The 24458-nt window shown below is 45.1% G+C and overlaps 1 protein-coding gene across 5 annotated transcripts in view; it reads left to right on the top strand.

The window, feature by feature from the left end:
* Positions 1-24458, top strand: part of AREL1 (apoptosis resistant E3 ubiquitin protein ligase 1) — a 39195-nt gene that overhangs the window by 3718 nt on the left and 11019 nt on the right. The window contains exons 2-21 of one of the 5 annotated variants that reach the window (XR_013929622.1): positions 628-875; positions 2023-2082; positions 2742-2965; positions 4628-4865; positions 5866-6035; positions 6115-6295; positions 7013-7260; positions 8792-8869; positions 9383-9524; positions 9932-10053; positions 11804-11879; positions 12249-12358; positions 12801-12980; positions 13153-13278; positions 13469-13598; positions 13680-13738; positions 13929-14018; positions 14985-15160; positions 15346-16395; positions 19950-20850. Coding sequence is in view for 3 of the 5 variants with exons in the window: in XM_080396325.1 (XP_080252451.1) it covers positions 2067-2082; positions 2742-2965; positions 4628-4865; positions 5866-6035; positions 6115-6295; positions 7013-7260; positions 8792-8869; positions 9383-9524; positions 9932-10053; positions 11804-11879; positions 12249-12358; positions 12801-12980; positions 13153-13278; positions 13469-13598; positions 13680-13738; positions 13929-14018; positions 14985-15160; positions 15346-15448 (2469 nt within the window). In the remaining 2 variants the exon portion in view is untranslated. Of the gene's footprint in view, positions 1-627; positions 876-2022; positions 2083-2741; positions 2966-4627; positions 4866-5865; positions 6036-6114; positions 6296-7012; positions 7261-8791; positions 8870-9382; positions 9525-9931; positions 10054-11803; positions 11880-12248; positions 12359-12800; positions 12981-13152; positions 13279-13468; positions 13599-13679; positions 13739-13928; positions 14019-14984; positions 15161-15345; positions 18534-19949; positions 20851-24458 lie in introns of those variants that run through there. The other 4 variants (XR_013929621.1, XM_080396325.1, XM_080396326.1 and 1 more) reach the window with 4 other exon arrangements.

Consider the following 24458-nt stretch of genomic DNA (forward strand, 5'->3'; position numbering starts at 1 on the left):
CTGGCATGTGTTCTGGGTTTTGTATGCTACTGTTAGATTTTTATTCTTTTATCTCACTCCTGACAGTGAACTGTAATTTAGTGGATAGCAAAGTGCCTTATGAGGATACTGGTTTCCTGAATACCTAAAACAACAGCAAAAAAAAAAATTACCTAGTTTGATTTGGGGTCCAAGAATTTTCAAAGACTTCTTTTTTTTTAAGCTTTACTATAAATAGCCCTCTAAATCTGGGAAAAATCAGTCTGAGAATAGTACATGGCATTTTGTGGGATCTGAAGTCTTGAAGTGGTACCGATCCTTAGCACTCCTCATGAACAGCACAGGTTCTTAGCTGTTCCATGAAACCCATGAGCCTGATGAAACCTATGGAGGAGGACATACTTTGTTCCATCTTGAATCTGCTAGTTTCAGGGGGTCATATAATGAAATGAGATTGTGACAGGGCAGGGTTTGAGGATACGGTGAAGCCTAGGACCTCATCAACAGCGATACCTGTATAGCACCTCTCCTATGGATACGATGTCTGGTGATACTCTTGCATCTTGCAGCCCTCACGTGTTTCTACTTGCTAGACTTCTCCACAACAATGGAGAGATCTAACTTTTCTCTCTCCTTTTCCGTTTCCAGGGAACCTAGCAAACAAGCTACAGGGAGCAGCACTGCAGGACAATCCTTTTTCACAAAGAGGAAGGAATTGCTGTGCTCAGGTCCTCACCTTTCAGCAGTGATTCTGTGATGCAAGTTCCAGGAATTTCATCATCTTCTCTATGGCCTCTTCTTGCTGACATTTGCCCCAGTGTTGGGCACAAAGAGGAAGGTTGCTGAAGAATGGGTACCCCCCTTTTGGCTTTTAGAACATGGGCACTTGTGTAAAGGTATGTGGATCCTCTTTGGTTGGAGCGATGGAATATCTGTGGAGGCCAGCAAAGGGGATTTGCTGGGCTGGAAAGTCATGGCTATTGTTGGGGGGGAAATACCTCTTTTAAGCTTTCTGCATGCTGATGTCCATTGCTGCTGCTGTTGAGATGACTGATGAATAACTCCCCTTTTGTGTTTGGTTAAAAAAAAAGAAAAAAGAAAAAGCAGCTTGAATGCACAATGTACCTTCTCACTAACTGAATGGTGACATGGCGAGCTACATTGTATGCATTAATGTATGTGAAATTGTTTGTCTAATTGCCACACATGTTCCTTGCTGCTGCTCTTGTTCCATCTGTCAGCTGTGTCTTACCAACCAAACAGCATGTTGTTGTTCTGGGTGCGGTCTTTTCACTCCATGTTTGTTTAGCAGTCCCCTCAGTGAAAACTTGATTCTAGGTTGGTGTCTCTAAAAACTGCGGTACTCTTAGTAGCGTAAAACCCCAAGGTTTTAGTTTATGTGTTGATCAGCAAGAGTTTCAGCAGAGAGCCTCCACTTTGTGGAAGTGAGTAGGAAAATACAAGTGGACTGTTGTGCAGTTGCATTCGTACTTTCTGTCGTAGAGTTACAGGGCAAAAACTGGATTCAGCTCCACCCTAGAAGGATTTTATTTGTTCCGAACAAATGGGGATGTCCGCAACCCTTTTATTCTATAGCTTTTTCTTCTAAGGTTGCTGGTTGAGGGCCAAGTTCTTTCCATTTCGGTGGTGGCTCTGTGATGTGCAGACTGGAAGTCAGCGTTGCAACTTGTAGAAGCAAGTGGGTGTGTTTAGATGAATGGCTTTTAGCTGCTGCTGTTGAAGTTGGTGATCCTGCAAAAAGCAGTTCCTTCTTGCTGTACCCAGAGCCTGCTTTCACTGTTTTCTGAGGGTAATATGTTGGCCCTATAGATCTCTGAATCTGTGATGGAGGGAGACCCATTTCTTGTAGCATGCTGTGCTATTTGTCTATTTCACAGTCTTACGCAATAATGTTTTAGGGATGTCTTTGGAGAGGAAGACAGATGATCAATAGGTACTTGCCTGAGGAATCCTAGATTAAATTTAGGCCAACGTGTGTGAGGAAGAGTCATTGGACTGGACTTGGCCTATTTTGTGTTCTAGATGCAGCTGTGATCCTCGGCTGTGTGTCTCACCGAAGGGACCTGATGTTTTACATTATTGGTAAGTGAAGGAAAGGCTGCCATTGTATTTGTTGACCTCTCCATAGGCTTTAGAAGGGTTTCTTGAAAGCCTCTGCTTTCATGATAGTGCAGAGTCTACCTAACAAACATGAAGTTACTGTCACCCCACACTGTGCCCTCCACCTGGCAGACTTGCCTCTCCATCATTCTTCTTGTTCCTAAAATCCTTCCATTGACCTCATTCCCAAGCCATCCCCTTACTTTTTCTTTTGAGAACTAGTGCAGGGTTGTTGCCTCCATGGTGCTTCTTAATTCAACCTTAATGTGATGTGCAGGGGTTGTGTGCTTATATGACTGTTTCCCTTAAAGGAACCTCTGTAGTTCTGATTTGCAACTCAAAGGAAATTCCATGCTTCTGTTGGGATGTCTGCTAGCCATACCTGAGGCTCTGTACCACCTTTACCTATTTCCTCTGTTTGCAGTCATTTGCAGGGTTTCAAGGGACTTGCTACTCTCTAACCTTACTTGTAGCATAACACAAATGATAAATGTTCACACAATAGCTTCTGCCTTAAACACCTAATTTGCAGTAGAGTAGAATGTCATTAATAAAAGGCATCTTGGGCTTATGCAGAGGGGATTTTGGTGCCTGACTCAGCCACGCTGCTGCAACCTCCCTCTGTTCTCTCCTTGCTGCAGGTGGGATCACGGTATCTGTGGTAGCTTTCTTCACCATTAAGTTCCTCTTTGAATTTGCCGCACGTATAGTCAGCTTCCTTCAGCATGAGGACCGGGAACGCCGAGGGGAGCGAACTATTTATGACTACGTGCGAGGCAACTACCTGGATCCCCGGTCCTGCAAAATCTCCTGGGATTGGAAGGACCCCTATGAGGTGGGCCATAGCATGGCCTTCCGAGTGCATGTAAGGGAATATTTCTGTTTCCATACAGCTTTGGGGGCAGAAGCAGAGGTCTGAGGGGTGGGATTTACAGATGTGTTTTGTTGGGCCCAAGCTCCAAGCAAGGAGTAGGAAAGCTATCTGTTTGTCTTCTGCCCCCGTAACTGTGTTGCAGAACTCTGTAAGCACATATCTGAGGTTTGCCCTCCTTAAAGTATTATCTCCCTCTGATTAGAATCCTCTGAAGAGCCGGAGGAGACCAAGCTTGTCCTGTCTAATGCTTCCTTTACTGGGAAGTGAGTGGCTGAGCCTGTCTTTAATAGACTTGGTGCTATCTTTCTTTTGGTTGTGCAGCTGAAGTCAGGAGCGTGGGAGTGGACATTTTACCAACCCAAGAGCTTTAGTGCTTTATGGCCGCTCCCCGTTCCTCCAAAATTTATTGTTATTCTGCCTGACCTGGAAAAGCCTGCCAAGGAGTCTTGTTTCCCTCCAATCCCAAAACGCCAAGTCTAGGGGAATGGGACAAGTATACAAGTGAGATGGGTGAGGGGCCTGAACGCTGGGAGTTCGGCATTACATGGAAGAAGTTTGAACAGGTTTTGTTGGGCTCATGTGCCCACCTTTCTGCCTCACCTTCCCTACCCAGAAGGGTATCAAAATAAGAAGAAAGGTTCATCTAAGTTGCCATACCTATCCCTCTTGGGAAGATAAAGAAAACCCTTCTGCTTGAGGATGAGTGAGGAGTTCTAAGTCCAAAGCAGGCAGCGTAAAAGAGCTAAAGGGAAAGGGTCTTGTTCTGTTCCTGCTGTTTAAACATAGTCCCTTCACCTTACTGACTCTCACTCATGGCAGCTCCAGAAGTGTGTCCTTCTGCTTCATGCTTGTCTCCCGTTTGCTTAGCCCTTTATTCATCAACAGTAGCTGTTAGGTGCACTGATTTCTCTCACTGACAGTCAGGATACATACTACTTCAGGCCACCCACCCTCCCTTGTTTAGAAACAGGGAATAATAGTAACCTTTTGCTGACTGCAGGCTGATTGCAGGTGGCAGGCAGGATCTGGCCCACAAGCTGCTGGCTCTTGAAGAGCCATGCACACAGGGTTTCAAGGTGTAATTCTTCCCTTGGAAAGAAGTACTTGTTGAGGTGTGATACCTTCTGAAATTGTCTGGCAGATCTGTGATTGAGCTGCCTGTGATTTTTATCTAACACATTTTCATGCTGATGCTTCTTATCAGTACACACTGGGTCAGCTTCTTATGTCAGCATCTTCTCCGTGGTGTTTTCTGTAACAAATTGGTGACAGCTTTTCCACAGCTTAGCTGTACAAATGGGCAAGACCTGCTTGTTTCTCTGAAAGCATGTAGCTTTCCTTTTTGCTTTTCGGTAGTGGGTCCTCTTGGTTTCTGCTCTGATATTGCACTAACAGTGCAGAGAAGAAGTGCCGAGAGATGTTCATTTCAGGGCACTCATTTGAACCCCAGCACAAAAGAGCATGAGGCTGTTAAATGCCCACTTGTGCCCTGTTTGCTTTGGAAAACACAGCCTGTGTGACAGAGCTGGCTGTTAGTTTTTTTTCCTTTACGGAGCTGGGATTCTTGCCCTTGTTGCCCCAAGGCAATTTGCTTTCTTTTACTCTGTGCGCTGCACATTTTTGCTTACCTGGACTTCTCTATTTCCCATGCAGTTATTCTATAAAAATGGGCAGCCCTTCCCTGCTCACCGAACTGTGGGGCTGCGAGTTCACATCTGCCATGTGGAGCTAGCAATTGATATTCCTGTAACCCAGGAAGTTCTTCAGGAGCCTAACTCTAATGTGGTGAAAGTGGCCTTCACTGTGCGCAGGGCTGGGAGATACGAGATCACTGTAAAACTTGGTGGCTTGAATGTGGCCTACAGCCCTTACTACAAGGTGTTCCAGCCAGGTAAGGTCTAAGTGGCCCTCTGATGATTCAAAGTAGATTTCAAGGTATTGGAGGCAGTTAGGTAAATGTGTTTCCAGCTAAAATAGGTAAGTTACAGGGAAAGAGTTGCTCTACACCATTTTCCTCTTGCCTTGTGTAGATCCCAGCAGTAGACCCATGATTAAAACGTGCTTGTGGCTGCCAGTACGTGGTAAAATAGAAACTGTCTTACAGAACAAGTCATTAGTGCTGCTTAAATACCCTAATCACTTGTGTCACGTTCTCTGTTCTGTAGCAAGTTCTTCGTGATCCATCTAGTAGTCAGAGAATGCCTTTTGTGAGTGTTGAGTTCATTTGTATCTGAATTAGAAATGCTGTCATGATTTGACTCTTCCTCTTTCGAATACCTTACTTTATTTCTTTAAGCTTCTGAAGCAGTTGATACCTTTGGTTATACACTTCTTTAAAAACACTTCCTTTTTATCCATTTTGAATTTGTTCCCTTCTACTTTTGTTTATTGACCCCAATCAGCATCTTTTATATTTTTTGTGCATGTTCATTGAAAGTAGCTCTAATATCATTGCATTGTGAATAGACACAAAGTTTGGTGAGATACCCCTTCAGAAAGAAGCAGCTCAGGTTTAACTCAGATGCCCTCCAGGCTAAAGTTTGTTTGGTAAGCTGAATTTGCAGGTTTCCTTGGATGTCAGCCGACTTGTGTTTTATACGTGCAGTGGGATCAAGTTCTTGAGCTGAAGGTTGGGATGATGGAAAAAAGTATTCCTTAGAGGGCTACTAACTGGGTTTGCTTTATCAGTATTAAGTTTCTGATCCAGGGCAAGCCCTGTGCACCACACCATGTATTTCAGTGCTCAGATACTTTGTCTTTTGAATTTAGGGGCATGGAATGTGTTTAGATTTGATCCATTTTCAAGGGTATTGTGCCCCTAGTTGCTTTTCCTTTGTTCTTCGTAGCTTCACCTTGCAATTTGTTTGACTCTAAACTGTTGTCTGCTTCAGGGATGGTGGTTCCCTCCAAAACCAAAATTGTCTGCCATTTCTCCACTCTGGTGCTGACCTGTGGGCAGCAGCACACTCTGCAGATAGCTCCCAGAGATGAGTATGACAATCCCACCAGCAATTCTGTGTCCCTGATAGATGAGCACAATTACAGCCTCTCCATCCATGAGGTGAGCGCAACCTCATCCCTTGCTGCTTGACTTCAGGTGGGCTAGAGAGCCCCCTATTATTAATTTGTTTTCTGTTTAGCTGGGTCCTCAAGAAGAAGAGAGCTCTGACGTTGTGTTTGAGAAGTCTGTGGTGTCCGATCGGCAGACTTGTGAAGTGTTCTTCCGACTCACCTTGCACCGTAGGGGATGTTTCCATGCCTGCATCTCCTACCAGAACCAGCCCATAAGCAATGGTGATTTTGATATCATTGTTCTAAGTGGTGAGTCAAGAGCTACTCAGTATTCTTTGTCCAGGTGTCCTCTTACAAGGTGCTTTGCACATTTATGTAGCAGAGCAAATGTGGCTTCCCTACAGGCTAGCCATGCTTTATTGCTCAAGGAATGCCTGTTCATTTAAAAATGCTAAGGTAAATGAATTTGCTGCTGGCAAGGGACGTCTCTGAAGGCTGATACACTTGTTCCATCAGCAGATAAAATCACATGTGTTTTTTCCCCTATCTCAGGTGGTTTACCTCTGAAATGAGGCAATTTTTATTGCTTGCTAATACTTGGCATCTGAGCCATGCTGGAAGTGAGCCAGTCATGTGTTGGATGTTAAGCTATATGGTGTAACTTATGTGCTTTTTCACAATTTCACAATTCCTGGTTTCTTCAGGAGTGAGCCAGTCCGCAGTGTGGCTGTCAAGTGGCTATCCCTTCAGGCTGGTGCTCTGAGAGAGAGGTTCTGTATGCCTTTTTCCTTTTTTTATTCAACCAGTCACTGTCTGAAGCCAGGACACAAACTGCTGTTTGGAAATCTTTTCATCTCACTCCTGGGTTCTCTTTATCAGAGTTTATTTGATGAGGTTTTCCTTTGGATGTGTAGCTTTTTCTTTAAAATCATAGTAACTAATCTGGTGGTGGTCTGTGGACTCTTTACTTTTTGATTCTGGTCTCCATTAAGATTTACACAACTCTTTTATATCTGTTTCCCACAGAGAATGAAAAGAACATTGTAGAACGCAATGTGTCCACCTCAGGTGTCAGTATTTACTTTGAAGCCTACCTTTATGATGCTCCTAGTTATACCAACACTCAGTGGCAACTTCCACCAGTGCATCTGAGCTCCTCCCAGCGCCGTCCTTCTACTGCAACTGAGGATGAAGATGAAGATTCTCCCTCTGACAGCCAAACTCCTGAGAAAGTGAAGAAACCTAAAAAAGTGTACTGCTATGTGTCACCTAAGGTAGATATCACAAAGTTACCACTCTTGAGTGCACGTTTAAAGTACACTGCAGCTGAAGAGCTTCCTTGTGCCCTGTATCTTAGCTCCAGATTTAGGCGTCTCAGATTTGGTTAAAAAAGGTTTGCCTCAGGCTAGAGAGCAAACACAGAGCTCATGACTGAGAATAATGTTAAAATCCTCCTTGAAGTTTTAGGACTCCATGCATCTTTCTAAGCCTGATCTAAAGTGCACTAGGAGTTTTCTTCCTGATTGTTCAGTAGATATTCTGTTTACCTTTCCTTTGTTCTGGTCAGATCAGACCTGCAATTCACTTTCTTAATTTCTGGTACCTGTAGACTGGAACTTAGAGATTCTCAGACTTCATGTCTTTGTCCTGTTTCTTGACTGTTTCAGGGAAAAGAAAAAAAAGTAATCAGAGGACAAAGGATAAATGTATAAGTAAAAGAAACAGAATTCAAGCAAGTCAAGAGAAACTGAGAAACTCTTATAGTAAGAATATGTTAATGGACTGTTTCCCCTTATTATTGCCTACGAGCATTTAGGGAAACTAGAAGGAAAATTCCACTAAATCTACTAATAAATTTAAATTCATTTTGTTAATCTATCAATCTGAATTCATTCTGAAAAATGCAGTGGTAAATATCAAAATGAAAGACTAATGTAGGAGTTGCTGTTCTGAGAGAGAGAGGACTGTGAAACAGTTACAGGATGGAGGGTGTTGCTAGAAATTTAGAAATCTGCTGCCTGCTTGCATAATTGTATCCCTGGATATCTGTATATGTACCTAGAGCATCTGTCCGCTACAGCAGATAACTTACTATGCTGTTATTGCTTTAAGGGATTGCTTTTCATATTTGCTTTGTTTCTGGAGAAATGCTGCTCGTCATTTTTTCCAGTCATCGCAGCTAGAACAGGCTTGTGCAGGAAATGGGTTTTTGTTTTGTCTAAAGATGCTAAAATTTCATTTTAGCTTGCTCTCCAGAAGGCCACAGTTCCAAAATTGGTAGTTATTTGTCCTGGAAGAAATATATTGAGAAGAAATTTCTCTACATCTCCTGGATTTAGCAATTGCAAGTGCTTTTAAAAAGTTGTTTGAAATGGTTCTGAAAATTAGGGACTAGTAACAGCAATAGTTTTGTTAGTGTGACTTTTTCCAAAACCTTTTTGTCAGTACATTACAATCTTGTCCTGAATTCAGCCTCTCAAGTGTACTTAACATTACCTTCCTGTTAGACTGGTGATGTTCTACTGAAAGCAGCAGCTTACTGCTGTAAAATCTGTGTTGTGCTGGGATCCCACATGCATCATAAATGCAGGCAGTAAAGTCTTACTGACAGGTAATTTACAGTTCTGTATAACATAAAAGGTTTTTATGTATCATGCCAGAAGATGTCACCAAATGTTGCATAAACCTGTCCCTGGGGGTGGAGGGAGGTCTGGCCTTGTGGATCTGTGCTATGCCTCATGTTTAAGGGACAGCCCTTAACAGATGTATGACCTTTAACATTTTCTTTTCCTTGTGGTTACTCAGCAATTCTCAGTGAAAGAATTTTATCTGAAGATCATTCCATGGCGCCTTTTCACCTTTAGAGTATGTCCTGGCACAAAGGTGAGCCTCCTTCCATGTAGCTGTCACTGCACCTCTGTGTCGTTAGCTCGTGGTCCTTGTGAACGACAGCGTTTTTCCTTTTGGAGAGTAGGGCTTCCACCCACAGAGCAACATTTTGTTGCATAAAAAAATCAACACTGAAATCCCCTCTCGGTGCCTAAATTCTGCTAATGTTTATGAATAGGAGCCTATTGTATCACTTCTTCCTGGCTTTTGTCCCAGTGCTAGGCAAAAGTCTTGATTCTTTTTGCATTTTTTGGTTGGTTTTTTTTTCTCCTCATAACCTTGCTATAAAAATGCTGTGATTGTGTCCACTGAAGCCCCTAGGCTAGGGTGTGAAGTTTGAAGCAGCCTCCTAACTGGAGTCTGAATGCTTGAAATAGTGTTCCTGTTAGCGGCATCTGCATGGGTGAGCAGAGAAAGTCTTAGATTGCAGGTGGTGTTGCTCTGCGCTGAACATACTGTGTCTTGTGCATGATGGGTTTACTCTTTCTTGCATCTTTTTGCTGCTAGTTTTCATACCTTGGTCCTGACCCTGTGCACAAATTACTGACACTGGTGGTGGATGATGGGATCCAACCCCCTGTGGAGCTCAGCTGCAAGGAGAGGAACATCTTGGCAGCCACTTTCATTCGCTCTCTGCATAAAAACATAGGTAAAGGGGTGGTGAGGTGGGTACAGTAGTCAGGAAATTAGCACTTGAGTCTGGTACTTTCCCTGGGGAATGAGGATTTCCAGCACTCAATGACCTCTGATGAAAACTCTGATTCCTGGAATATCATGTTCTATTCCTCTTGGTCCTTCCAGTGAATGTATTTCATCATGCCAGCTGTTCCTTTCCATATCATGTTTTCTGTCAGGCTCTTTGAAAGAACGCCTGTGAGTGTCTGAATGTGAGCAAGACTAACTGCAAAGTGCCTTTGGAGTTCTGTCTCCAAACCGTGCTGTAATAAACTCATCCTTGGGCTGTAAAGCTGATCTGTGCAGTTAGTCTTAGGAATGCCTTCAAGATTTTTGCGGTGTTGACATCTCAGGCCTGACCCAAATTGCTGCTATTCTCAGGAGGCTCGGAGACCTTCCAGGACAAAGTGAACTTCTTTCAGAGAGAGCTACGTCAGGTGCATATGAAAAGACCTCATTCGAAGGTCACGCTGAAGGTCAGCCGTCACTGTCTGCTGGAGTCGGTGAGTGTATAGGTCACTTCACTTAAACCCGGTGCTTCCTTCATGCTTTTCCTTCTGCTTGGTGCCTAAAGAAATCCGAACTGGCATGTGCTAGGGCAACCATGCTGAAAATGATTAGACCTTCTGCTTCAAGACAGATGCCAGTAGATGGCTTGAGATGGGAGCGAGGGGGAACCCACATAAAAATTTTCAAGGTAGCTCCTCTGTGTTCAGGTTTGTTATTGTGTGGGGTCCTGCGTTACTTCTCTACAGCCAGTAAGATCAGATCAATTTCTTGAGTAATTAGGAAACTTCAGCTTTGGTAAGGTTCTAAGGAGCTCATCACAGAGGAAATCAAGCCCTGAGAGATGTCTAGGGTAAATGCATGCAAAGCCTGTAAAGGCAGGAATTCTGCTGGTGCTGTTCTGTCCCCGCTTTACATTGGAAATGAGGCCTAGAGAGAGATGACTAACTGGACCAGATTTGGGTGCAGAACCTAGAGCTTCTGAGTCTTTATTTACAGTTTTTCTGGTACAGAGCCATTCAGTGAGATAAGCTGTCAAATCAGGTCTTGCTAAGCTGCATGCGTGAAACTCTGCATCAACAGGCTTCTAGTAGTGGTTCAGTGTGGTGATAAAATATTCTGTAGAGTCCTTGAGTTAAGGCTTCACTGATGCTGACCTGAGCTGCTGTGTTTCTAAAATCGAACTTGAGTCATTCATATAATACAGTTTTTAACTGACATTCTAAATACGGTGTACACTGACTTACTGTTCCTGCATCTCACAACAGTAGCGTTGCAAAGATGGAAAAGAACATAGAAGGGAAAGCAGGATTGGCTGAGATTTCCATTGATTTATACTAAGTAACCTGGTGTTTTGGAATATTTTCTGCATGTATAAGCTTGAAGTGTTTGCAAGATTGTTTCTCTTAATAGCTTGCTACAAAATGACTTCACTTCTAAACAGTATTTCCATGACTGTTTTTTCCCCGCTATTTTGGGAGTTCCTGCACGGTCATGAGCATTGGTGTTACAGCCTAGTAAGACAAAATAAATTTAGTGCTGTAATAATGGATGTAAGCTTTAGTGTCCAAGGTTGACAGGCACAATGAATGTGACCAGTGTGTTTAGTGCAGAGGCGTGACTAGTGTGATGCTCTAACCTATTTGAAGACAAGCTAAGACAAAGTTACCTGTATGACTGAGGACTGCTGTATAGCTTGTTAAATTTTCTTCAACTGGAATCCAGAAGTGGGATGCAGGAAGTTCTAGACACTTCAAATATTTTGTTACTTTTTTGCATCGTGACTTGCTTTAAGTATGAACTCAGTGAAACCTTCAAGCTATTTTCTAATGCTCTCTGAAACATTCCTTTTTTAAATCTAACTCGTGGGCTGAGAGTGCTTTACAGAAGTTGCTTCTTCCCACAGGCACTTTCATACCTTAAACTATGGTACTGCAGCCCTGAGAGGGCTATATCTGTGCTGTGCTAAGACCTCACACTGGTTTTAAGATGAGCTGTATTTGTGTGAATAATGTGTCTCATAATAGGAAATGAGGAATTGGCTTATGTGACCTTAGACAAATAAGAATCAGACCTTAGGAGTTCCTAGTTCTCACTGTTATACTTTAGAGTACTAGACTGTTTCTTGGGTTTTTGTGTTGCTTAAATTGCCCATCAACATGTGCAGGATTGCATATTGGTTATGAGGTGCCAAGCAGTAACGACTGCTGCTATTTTCTTTTTTTCTTTTTTTTTTTTTTTTTTCAGTCTTTTAAAGCAACACGGAATTTTTCTGTTTCTGACTGGAGCAAAAACTTTGAAGTAATTTTTCAGGATGAAGAAGGTGAGTTATCCTGTGAATATATGTGGGAAGGAAATGAAAGGGATGCTGATGAACTAGTTTTAGTCTGAAGTTCTGGTTTCTTGTAGTATGTCTATCCTTTGTGGCTTTCCAGCCCTTTCACTTTCTCACAGATGTTAGTCAATTATCCTGCTGCTGCAATTCTATCCCTACTTTACATGGGGACCAAATAAAAAGTATTAGGATTAGGTTTGGGAGAAGAACCTAGAGTGCTGGTGTCCCTGTCTACTGCTTTTTTGCTATGGAGCTGCTCACTGTCATGAGCTCTCGTGTCAGGTAATACTAAGCACCATGCATGAAACTCTTAAATTAATGACCCATGAATGACCAAGCTTTTTTTTTATCTTGTAGCTCTGGACTGGGGAGGTCCACGAAGAGAGTGGTTTGAGCTCATCTGTAAGGCGTTATTTGATACCACCAATCAACTCTTTACCCGCTTTAGTGATAACAACCAGGCCTTGGTGAGTCTGCAGTTCCTATGCTGAATGCACAGAAATGTGTGCATTGATGTGCTGATGGTTAAATGAAGCTGCTGCTATTAAGCGATGTGCAGCCTTACCCATTCTTTAGCTTGCCTGCACAGCCACTTCCAGTGCCTTTCTCAAAGCTTTGCTTGATGATCTTAACACATTAAAGTGTCAAAGAACAGGATAGATGAACAGGGAAGGGTGGACTGGGCAAGAGGAGTTGATGTCAGAGTGTCCAGAGGTTATGTTGGGTTTGAATGTTTCGGAATCCTTTTCTGGCTCAGGTATTTTATTTCTCTTGCTTGGCTTTGAGGATAGTACACTAAAGCTCCTTGGGGCAGCCTGAGAGATGTAGTGACTTGAACTGGTCCCATACTTGCTATCTGTGCTAGCCTTGTCTGATATTTGGATAGTTCATTTCGCCTCCTTTTCACAGGTGCATCCAAATCCAGGGCGTCCCACATATTTACGACTCAAAGTGTATGAATTTGCAGGCCGCCTAGTAGGAAAGTGTCTTTATGAATCATCTCTGGGAGGTGCTTACAAACAACTGGTTCGAGCTCGCTTCACCCGATCCTTCCTGGCTCAGATCATAGGACTACGTATGCATTATAAGGTAAACCTTCCCAGCCTCGTCTGAAGCCTGTATTGGTCTGGGGAGAGGTCGAACGTTAGTGTAGTAGAAGCAGATCCAGAGTCCTGGTTAACAGTGTATATATTTTTAACAGTGTATGTATTTATTTTTTTTCATTCCCTCCATGTCCCTGCCTTCCTTTTCTTTCACACAGTATTTTGAAACAGATGATCCAGAATTCTATAAATCCAAAGTTTGTTTCATACTGAACAATGATGTGAGTGAGATGGATCTGGTCTTTGCTGAGGAGAAGTATAGCAAAACAGGACAGCTGGAGAAGGTGAGGGAGGCAGTTCCTGAAGGTGGGACAGTTTAACCCCTTCTGCCTATAGCAGTGGAGGCTGAGAACTCTGCTCAGTGCCCCAGAAAACTGAGCTTACTCTGGGCAGTAGCTCCTTGCCTGTGGTTATTTTGGCTGGGAGTTGAGGTCTGGGGAAGGCTGCTCATGTCAAGTGTTCTCCTGTTTTCAGGTAGTGGAACTGGTGACAGGAGGGGCACAAGTACCAGTGACCAATGAAAACAAAATCTTATATCTAAATCTGCTTGCGCAGTACAGGCTGGCCAATCAGGTTAGAGAGGAGGTGGATCACTTCCTGAAAGGTAACATGCTGTCTGCTACCCTCTCCTTTCTGCCTTTACGTCCCGGGGGATAGCACTTGCTGCTCTGCTCTTCTCTTCCAGGTCTTAACGAACTAGTTCCCGAGAACCTCCTGGCTATATTTGATGAGAATGAGCTTGAGGTAATTGCTGCCTCCCTAAAGATCTCTACTCTTACTTCCCCTCCTCTCTGACAAATAAAGCACTTCCTGGATCTGGAATAAAGTCAGAATGTTTCTTCTCTAAGCATTTTAAATGTTTGTAATTTGCACAGTAGCTGTTACCTTGTTTCCTGGGCTCCTGACTTTCTGATTCCAGTCTCTTGCTTTTCAGTTGCTGATGTGTGGTACTGGAGATATCAGTGTCTGTGACTTCAAGGCACATGCTGTGGTTGTAGGAGGATCTTGGCACTTCCGTGAGAAGGTAAATGAAAGGATTTCTCCCTCCTGCTTGCTGAAACCCATTATCCCAACTACAGCAGTGGCAGATTGCCTCGTTGGAAATTAAGCTTCCAGAAAGATGAACTGGAAGATTCAGGGGTCAGGAGTAGGACTCCATGCATTATGAAATAGTGTTTCCCCCTAGAGAGATCTTTCAGCCTGGCTGAGTGGAGATGACGCTTAGTCAGTTACCAGGAGGTAAAAATCAGCGGCAGTGGTCTTTGTAAGAACGTGCAACAAAATACAGTTCAGCAGGGAATCGGGAGGAATTGATGGGAATTCTTGCTACTGAAGGTGTTAACGGTGATACACTGATCTCTAAGGGATGCTTGAAGATCGTGATTGCAGCCCACATGGAGTGTTTGCAATTCAGTGCTGTGGTAAAGGCTACTGATGTAGTAGCCTAATTTTGTACCCTGTAATTGTTTCCATCCCTCCCTGCCTTTCCCGGTGGGAGGGGTATGGTAATGGTAGCAGCTTCATTTAGAAAAATAATGGAAGCTGCCAAAACACCCAAGATGAAAAGAGACTGGGAATACAAGCTTCTGGCTGTAAACATGGATGGTTCCACCTTCCTACAAAAGTACCAGAGGACGTGATAAAGTAAGAGATTAGCATAGTGCATGAAGCAAAATGAGCTTCTGCATTGTAGACCTGCCTCATTGCCTATGCAGGTATTTCTAAAAATAAAATCTCTGTGGGAAGAGCAGAAGCCTTTCTGCTTTAAGAGAAAGGAATGGTGGGAGGTAGTAGCGTGGGACGTTTCTTAACTGATAAGAACAAACTATCTAATACTTGTCTCTGTGTGTCATCCTGGTAAAACAAAAAATTGTGACTATTAGTAGAGTACTTGCTTGCAAGGGCAATTGACTGATCTTCCTATAAATCGTTTAAATGCTTATTTGATTTGCTTGGCTGACCTGGTTTTACCTTTCCTGTTCCCTAACAGGTCATGAGGTGGTTTTGGACCGTGGTTTCCAGTTTCACACAGGAAGAGCTGGCCAGGCTCTTGCAGTTCACAACTGGTTCCTCCCAGCTGCCCCCAGGAGGTTTTGCTGCACTCTGCCCATCTTTCCAGATCATTGCGGCTCCAACTCACAGTACTTTGCCAACAGCCCACACTTGGCAAGTATCCTGGGACAGTGGAACATTCTGCATCGTGCTTTTGGGAATGACTAGCTAGTTGTGGTGGGCAAGCAGTGTGTAACATGTAATGTGTGTGATGCTCTTGTCAACTCATCTAAAAGCCGCTGATAGAGATGGTCACCTCTCATATCTGGTCTGAATAGAATTTTTGTTTTGTTTTACAGTTTTAACCAGCTGTGCCTCCCTACTTATGACTCCTATGAAGAAGTGCACAAGATGCTGCAGCTAGCTATCAGCGAGGGTTGTGAGGGCTTTGGCATGCTGTGATTTCCCCTTTCCAGGAGACCACTTAGCCTCCTGGCTCTTCGTGGCGAGACCCAGGTTCAGTCCTCTGCTTGTTCTCCTTCCCTTCACATGGGCAATGGAAGCAGAGCAAAGACTCCATGTAAAGGAATTTGTTATCTAGAAGATGTCACGTGGCCTTTCTGTGTCCCAGATATGTCATCAAGAGCTCATCTTTTTCCTTTCCCTCATTCTCCCTCTGGGTCAACATGAAACAGCGAAAGGACTGTGGTGCATTCATCAAGAAGATACTGCATTTGATTTCTGTGCACCCTGTACACCATCCTTCTGTGACAAGATGAAGTTTATAAGCAGAAGTTACAGTGAGGTGCAGGATGTCTGCTGAGCTGCCTTTATTGTAGCTCTCTGGCAGGAAGAGGGAAGACCAGCATGGAGCTTTGTTGGAAACCTGGCTGACGGGAAGCCTTAGTAACTTCCCATGTCTTGGCTCAACTCCCCCAGTGATGTCTCCGATTAGCACATCTAACTCTATGACTCGTGAGGAGTATAGGGTTGTCCATCCTTCCAGCACCTGACCCAGAAGGGTTTCTGGTGGTTCTTCTCCATCTTGCTCTGGATGCTGCTGTTGCCTGTGCCACAGAGAAAAATGGGCAGTGTCCACTGGAGGGAATAACCCAAGGGGGAGAACAATCTCACTGGAGCACAAGTGCTGGCCCTGACAGTGATCCTGTACTACCTCCACCAGGGTCCAGCAGCAGAAGCGTCCTTCTCCAGCAGCGGCTGGTAATGAGCCTCTGCAAATGAACTGGAAGAGGAGTTTCTCCTCCACTGAATGTTTCTGATAGTTGATGTTGCACAGGAAGCTGTCCCATGCCCTTGCCTTCTTTTCCCTTCCTCAGGAGAGAGAGTATGGGCATGGGTGTGATCCCTCAATGCTGAGCACCAATGCCTATCCCACGTTCACCTTCAGGGTATGTACGTTCTGTAGTAAGGGACAGGTCAGTAAGCAGCTACAGTGTGCACTGGGCTTGTGTTTGTTGTTGGGGTGATGGTACCGGGTAGAACATGGTACCTCCACCCCAGCATCCCACAGGGTCTTGGCTTCTACCTCTATCATGCAGCAGCCTGAGGCTTCTCTCTCTCTCTCCTGCATTTCAGGCAGAGTTTCCAGAGGGGTGCTGGTGCCTGGAGAGCAGCTGGCTTTCTGTCTTCCCAGTCTTTCCACCTCCTTCTTCAGCTCTCCTTTCCTCCTGTTCCATTCAGTACTGCAGGCTTTCCAGCACAAAATGTTAACTAGAACTTCACTCAAGTGATCACTCAACAGCCTGCGCTCACTATTGTCTGGCTTGTGGGGAGAGGAGTGGGCAGACCAGCGTGAGAAGTGAGCTTATGACTGGGTTGCGTTGTTGCTGGCAGTCCATTCAGCCCTTCCCAGGGAAATAAAGGGAAGGGAAATCTGAGAATCTTGATGAGTTCTTCAGTGAAGCAAAATTCAAGATATTTAAAGTTCTCAACAGTTTTTTAGACGTTTCAGGTCAGGAGTCAAAGGCATGCAGGAGTGTCAAAGTATGAGAAATCTGCGTTGCTATTACCTGCAATGTAAGCTTTCCCCGGATTATGGAATTGCTGGAATTCTTCCAGAATGGAGTCTCAGACTGGCCTTCCTGAGCTAATTTTAGAACGCTATTAGATAAAAAGTCACATCATCCTCTTCAGTCCCCTTCTGCTATCCTCAGGCTGAACTGGGCAGACTTCTGCGCAGTATGGATATTTTAAGATAACTGTGTGTGCTTTTCCAGTATAGCTTAGTTGAATTGATTGAGAATTCGGAGGAAACATTCTACATCTAGAAAATGTTTTTAAGGCAGCATCTTAGCCATTCTTGGGCTGAGTGTGTTACTTCTGTACATTAAAGAATAAGCCATTTTGGTGCCAAAAAGCAGCCAGCTGAACATTGAGACTACTCAGGGGGATTTCTTTGCCTTGTGAATTCATTCCCTCACTGGCACCAAGGTGCTGGGAGGCTGCCAGCGTGAGAGTTGCCACTGTCGCGCTCTGACGGATCACTTCAGTAGTGGCTGTTCTCCCTTTTTCTAGTGCGGGCTCCATTCTGCAAGGTCCTGACCTCCTTTGGGTGGAGAGTACGGTACTATTTTATTTATGCTACAGGTGGCTTCCATGTTCGGTAGAGGTACAGCTCCTGTGTTCTCCCTGCCACCACTTCACTGCTTTCTCCAGGGACTGAGAGAAGGTGGTGGTGCTTGGCTTAACTCCTGTTTGTTGAGAGGCATAGCTTCATGCTGTTCCCATGTTGCAGCCTTGTCTTGCAGTCTCACCTGGTGAGGACGTTTCCAGACTTGTAGCTATGGGTAAACTCTGCCAGTGACATCTTCCTCAGGAATCTTCTCCCTTCTTCTCTTGAGCTGGACTTTTTTATTCTGAGGATAAAGTAGCTGGATGTTGAGCAGTCTTCCTCTGCTGGAAGGAGTTCCTAAATGCTTCTCATCACATTGCAGCCAGCACCCCATGCTTCCTAGCAGCTGTGCAGATGCCAAGGACTTCTTAACACAAGTGCAGTCAGAACTGTGATGGGTGCTTAGTCAACTAAACCCATTCCCATTGTTTCCACGGGCCCCTAGCTGGTCCCGTGTTCCTGAGATCCATCATAATGTTTCTAAACTTGTCTCTAGCTTTATACCCTTTCCCAGTACAGTCACTTTTTATGCTGCCCTTAACACTGGCAGTGGGGATGTGCTTTGGTCACCTGTACTGTACGTTACTTCTGGCAGAGGCTTGTTACTTTTCTTTTTACCCACTCTATTCCCACTTAATAGAGGCCCTTCTGTAGAAATCTTTAGGATCCTGGTATCATCTCAGACAGGTTCCGTATCTCCTGAAGCTGCTTTGAGGTGCAGAGGGCCTGGCTTCAGCCTGTGCTTGCAGGCCACGTTGCGTGTTTTTAGAAACCAGGAGCTGTGGATGATACAGGTCGTATGCTAGTTCCCTCTGGTGAATTGCTGGCAGAGAACAGCCAAAATTTGGAAGCCTGCGGTTGTAGTAGCTGATTTTGTAAATAGTTTGTATAATAAATAAAATATTTTAAAAACGCTGCCTTCTCAGCTCAGTGTTCTTTTGGTACAGAGGGAATCAAACTGGTTAGCGCTGTCCCTAGGCAAGGGGCCTCTCCAGGTCTTCAGGTGTCTCGCTGAGGTCTGCTGCAGCCCGGGGGAGGACGGTTCTCTACCTGCAGCCTTTCAGGATGCCTGACTGAACCCAGGACCTGTGAGCTTCTGGGAAGAGGCAGGACTCTGGGCTGGGGGCTTACAGACCACCGTGAGGCTTCTCTGCAGTAGGCTGGAATATGGGCTGAAGCAGCTGGTAATGCCAGAAAGTATTTTAAGGACTCTTATGTAAACTAATAATGCAGCTGGTGCCATTACTTTTCCATCTCGCCATGTATTTATTACCTGACTTTTTGAGCTGCAGGTATTTGTACTGCTGATGCTTCACTATAGCGTTAAGAGGGTTAGATGAAGCCAGGAGAAGAGTTTTAAGTTGTATAAAATACTTTCCGATTGCAGGGTGGAAACAATGTACCTGCAAGTACGTGCTAACAAACAACGGAGTAATGAGTAAATTAGCAGCTTGTTGCCTTCAGGGGCAATATCCAATTTCTGTGATTCTTTGAGCTGTTGCTAGCTCTGACAAAAAGCATTCAATTTATCGCTGGTTTTCCTTGGATGAGGTTGGTTTTTTTTTAATAGCTAAGGATTTAAATCATAACTTTAACACTTGAGAAGATTCTGCAACGTGATTCTCTGTCCAATAGCATTGTTGCCTTTAAAATGGTGAAAACACTGTTTCCTGGGCTCTGTGTTTGGTGTCGGAGCGATGGTACTGGGCAGAATGTGGTACCTCCACCCCAGCATCCCACTGGGCTCCCAGTTTAGCCCATCTTCAGCCAGTATAGCAATGGCTGGCTGCGTTGTGTTCCACCACGTAACTAGGGAGATGTTACGTATTATGAAACCGGCATCTAGCCTTGACTCTGCCTTTCAAGCCATGAGCACTAGCTATAGAAGAGAGCAAGTGGTGCATGCGCATCTCTGGGATTGCCTCTGTAGCATTGTGCTGGGTCATGGTATTTTTTAGAAGCTCCAGTGGGAACAAAGTTGTGTTACGCTGAACTCTGAGAAGGCGGAGGTTAGATAAAGCAATGAGGAATCCAGAAACTGAAGTTCCAGTGACCCTTGCAAATTGCAGAGGTTGTGAGTCTAGGGCAGCCAGAGTTGGGGTCAGGGCGCTAAAAGGTGGGTGACTTTGCAAACCTGGCATGAGCAAAATGATACACAGTAAAACATGTGGACATATCTTTGCACGCCATGACCAGTATTACTCACGGGAAGGGGGCCAAGTCGGGGCTGGAGTTTTCAGAAACTATCTGTTTGGGTGTGAAGGAGGGAGCTTGACATGCTGGATTACTGTAGCATGAAGGAGGTGCTAAAGTTTCTGCCTCTCTTTGCAGGATGTGTGCTATCGGCTGGCTGCCCACATTGTCCGTCCTGATCGCCAGTTTCTTGTGATGTCTTGGAGAGGGAGTGGTGACAGTGACTTGTTGCTGACTGCACAGCCTCCATTTATTCTGGCACCTGGCACGGACTTGTGGCTAGGAGAGAAATAATGCCTGTGCGCTTCGTGCTGGAATCCTACATGCCTCAGCTTGTGTGTCCAGCAATAGCAAGGAGTTGCCTAATGTCTTAGGATCCTTGCTTCCATACACAGCCACTTGACCTCAGATGTGTCAAGTTGTGCTGCTTGGAAAAATTGATTTTTGTGCATTGTTTTGCTGCTCAGCTGTCTGGTTGCCTCAATTGTAGAACTAACAGAGAAGGACTTTCTTTCAGATACCTGAATGAGAAAATTGGAAAATTATGCTTGATTTGGCTAAGATCTCTTCTTGCTCTCACAGTGTTATGGCTCAATTAGTCAGTTGAACCAGGCTGTAACATTGTGAATTGCTGTGTTTTGTATGGATTTGGCTGTTCTGCTACCATCTTGTGTCTGACTGACCTGACATATGGCAGCAGAAATAGTTTGAACTTGTGATTGTGGGAGCTATAAAAGGAAAACACTTACGGGAAACAGCAAAGTCCACCAGGACCTTAGCCTGTCTTGGCATCAGTTGTACGGTGCAAAGATCTGAGACTTTAGAATCTTCCTCTTAAGCTCTTTCCTTGTTTGTTTTGTTGTGTTTTTGGTTTTTTTTTTTTTTATTATTGAATGCGTGAGAAACCCTAATCTCCGCTCTCCAGAGCATGAAACTTGATTGTAGGAGGGAGGTGTTACTGCATGAATGTGTTCATTTGTAGACATCATTCGCTATAACTTTTTCTGCAGTAAAATGAAACAGCTGTAGCTGAAGTTCACCCAAAATTCCCAATCAGTGTTTTCCAGCTACCCTTCTGCAGGGATGGCGTGCTACAAAGTCTGTTGAGGCACGGGCAATTGCACACGGGGCTGGAAGTGGAGACTGAGGCCGAGAGCCAAGCCTCTCAGCCTTGGTATAAAGCTGCAGTGAGTACAGATGAAGGAAGTAGAGCTTTTGCACCATATGAGGGATGGAGAAACTGGAATTGGCCTAAGGCTGCTTCAGAGAAAACTCTGAAGCATGTGAAGGCCGGAGTGAGTTTGGGTGGTTCTGGGGGGAGTGACTCTGCTGTGGCCAAAACCAAATTCTTTTCTCCCTCTTGAGGCAATTTTCTGATAAGCTGCAAGAAGTGCGTTGGCCCGTACCCACCGCTTAATTTAGGGAATTATGCTAACATAATTCTGAAGGCCTGTAAACTCGTGCAATTTTCTGAGTAATCTTAGAAATCTCATCTCTTACCAGGAGGAACAGCTGCCGGGGGCTCTCTTGTGCTGCAGTAGCTGAAGTGTAAGGTTGCCTTGAGGTGAGATAGTGCCGCTTACGGCAGTGGGTGAAGAAACAAGGAAACGCAGTTCTGTGCACTCCTCTTGGAGGATGATGAAACTGGCTCCAGGGGTTTCAGATTTGTCTGGAGAAGCGGTTTGCTGTGTAGAAGCTAGCTCAGGTTTGCCGAGGCCTTTATTGCTGGTGTGGAACAGACTCAGGCTCCTTTTTAGGGAAAACTGGCAGCCCAGTTGTCTGTGACTAGAGCAGTCAGCAGCAGTATGCAGCCTTCCCTCTCCTAGGCTTTTTTGTACTGGGAACAACGTGCGATACACCGGTAGCAATTGTAGTCATTGCTGAAACTAAAAGTGACAGCGCTAAAATGTTGCCTTGGTGTCTTCTAGTAAGACATTGAACTGTTGTCTTGCTGCGTTCCCTCACCCACTGAGAGCATCTCACCGCTTGCTCTCTCTTACACTGACCAGTTTCCTTCAGCTGGCTTTCTTCCTGTTCATCTCCTGTCCTTTCTCCCCATCTCATTCCCCATCCCAAAGAGCAGACAGTCTCTCTGTGACCAGATGCTGTATAGCTCCTTGCACAATAGGGCCCTATTTCAAGGTGGGGGCTCCTAGTGCTACACTATTTTGCTCTTAAAAATGGAGAGCCTAGTTGTAGATAGCTCTAAGGCTGCCAAGTTGGAGGGAGCGGGCAGATGCTGCCTGTTCTGGTAATGAACCTTTTCCTTTTGTAGAAGACTTCCGTGACATTCTACCCTGATGCCCTGGTCTGCCATGCTCCCTAACTCAGCCCTGCGCTCTGAAGTGCCGCTGCATGACACTGCCCCGGGCTCAGGGATGCTCCAGGTGCCGCGGTGCAGGGACAGGTACCCGTGTGGCAGCCCTGTTCTGCCGACAGAAGGTGACTCCGGCTGGTTGGCCACCAGAGGGGGACCGATAGTCGACTTGAGCTGGTCAGGTTTAAGTGGCCAGCTTCAGCTCTCTTGAAACGCTGCAGGTTGGGGTTTTGTGTTTTTTGGGGTTTTTTTTGTTAGTCTGGTAAATGGCTGTTAGGCTGGCAGATTCTCTTGCTGCACTTCTAATCCCCAAACTGGAGCATATGAGACATGAGCATCTCGGAAATGTTCCCTGTTGCACCACTCCCCCTTGCCTTTTTGTTTTCCAATAGGCAACACATGTAAAATGCATGAAGGGAAGCTGGATTTACATATTTATGATTAACCTGCAGCACTCTCTCAGGAGATTCAAGACAAATAGCTTAGGAAGAATAATGTGCTTAATACAAACAAACAACATCGGTTAACACTAACCAGATTAAATGTGTTCCCTCAGGCTCTGAGATGCAGATTAGTCATTGGTTTGCGAGGGGAGAAAGAGTTTTAATGCATGAACCAGGAAAGCAGAATTGAGCTGATGCACAGAGAGAGACCTGACATTCTTTTTCTAGGACTCGTTATAACAAAATGGACTTTTTTTTTTTTTTTTTTTTTAAATTAACTGCAGGCACCACTAGCCTTTCCAGAGAGCCTGGGGGAGTGGAAGGTGATGTGAGCTTGGATGAGTTGCAGTAGGTGACTGAGGCAGTGCAGCCATTCCAAGGGCAGGAGGGAAAAAGGACCCTGTTACCACCTTCAGAGGGCAACTGTCCTGAAGTGGTCCCTGCACAGGCCTCACTCTCTGCATCAGGTGGTTTTTGAGTAGAGGTGGCTTGGCCCAGATGGCCTTGCACTTTGTAGTTAGTGGTGTCAGTAGCCTGTTGGAAGTAGCTTTGGAAGGCGCTTTGGGAATGTCTTTCTAGGAGTTGGCTCTGCTGTGCCTCAGCCCTGCTCAGGAGGAGGAACCAGAGGGGCTGAGCTGCGATGGAAGTGCGAAGTGGCAGGGTTTCAGAGGAGCCACATGCCAAACACATTAGCGAGGTGTAATGCATTTGGTGCTGCCGAGCCAGCTCAGGCCTGAGGCTCTGACCTTGGACGGATCTGTTCCCCAGCAGCGTAAGGAGCAGAGGGAAAGGCACCAGGTCAAACAGCAACAGCAGAGTGGGAAGAAGGTGGTAGAGTCATGGGACTGGTGGTGCTGGACCCGAGAAGCATCTTTAGATTCTAGAGCAGAAGTGCTCATGGATCAGAAGGCATCTCTCTGGCTGCATTTCCCAGCAGGATTCTTGCTTTAGGATTGTGTGAAGAGGTAGCCTATGGAGACTGATGGAGGACCGGAGTCTGATAGGAGGTTGTGGTGTTGAAATAAAAGTTTATAAAAGGCTGAAAGGTCCTGAGGAAACACACAGCTTCTCCTGATTTCTTTGTCTTGTCGAACAAGGTCAAAGCGACAGCCAGCAGGGATTGAAAGGCAACAAGCACGTGGCTAATCAAAGCTGTCTGCTCCGCAGATGGACTGAGGAAAGCAAGAGCTTTCCTCCCTGTCCTCCGAAGGGTGGATAAAAGTGTGACATGGATGTGGATAATGAAAACAGCCACGGTTAAATAAGATTTAAAGCAAACAAACCTTCCTGCTTCAGGGCCAAAGCCTGCCTCTGACAGACAGGAGTTACAAAGGCACTTTCTTTCTGCTTCTCCTGCTAGCCACCCCTGTGCAGGATGCTGACCTGGAGGAGTGGTTGGTAACTGGTGGCCCTAGGCAGGAAAAGGAAGAGAGAATCCGCTTTAATCCTGTCATAGATGTCATGCTAATTACGGTTGAGTCGATTTAATACTTGAATAAGGAACAGGCAGATCCTTCACAGAAAACTGGGTGTTAATGGATGTCCAGAAACCCTCTCCCAGCTGGAGGAGGGCCACCCTCAGCACCCTGCTGTGTTTGTAGGAGAGGCTGCACAGAGAAGGGGCTCTCCCTTGTGCCCTGTGGTCCCAGTGCAGCATCTACTGCATTCCCAGTGGGTGTATCAATGTAAAGCCCCACCAAATACAGTGAGAGGTCTTTGACGTGTTTCCAAAGTGTCTGGGTGTCTGCCATTAGCCAAATTTTGGTAGTGTGGTTTTGTTCCCCGGGTAACTTATTTCCCTTGTACTCTTCTCTGAGCTGTTGGATGGATGTGAGGTGATGACAAAGCCTGAGCTTGGAAGGGAGCTGTGTTGCAGTGCTGGGTCAG

The sequence above is a fragment of the Falco punctatus genome, assembly GCF_963210335.1.
Source record: "Falco punctatus genome assembly, chromosome: 7".
NCBI lineage: Eukaryota > Metazoa > Chordata > Aves > Falconiformes > Falconidae > Falco > Falco punctatus.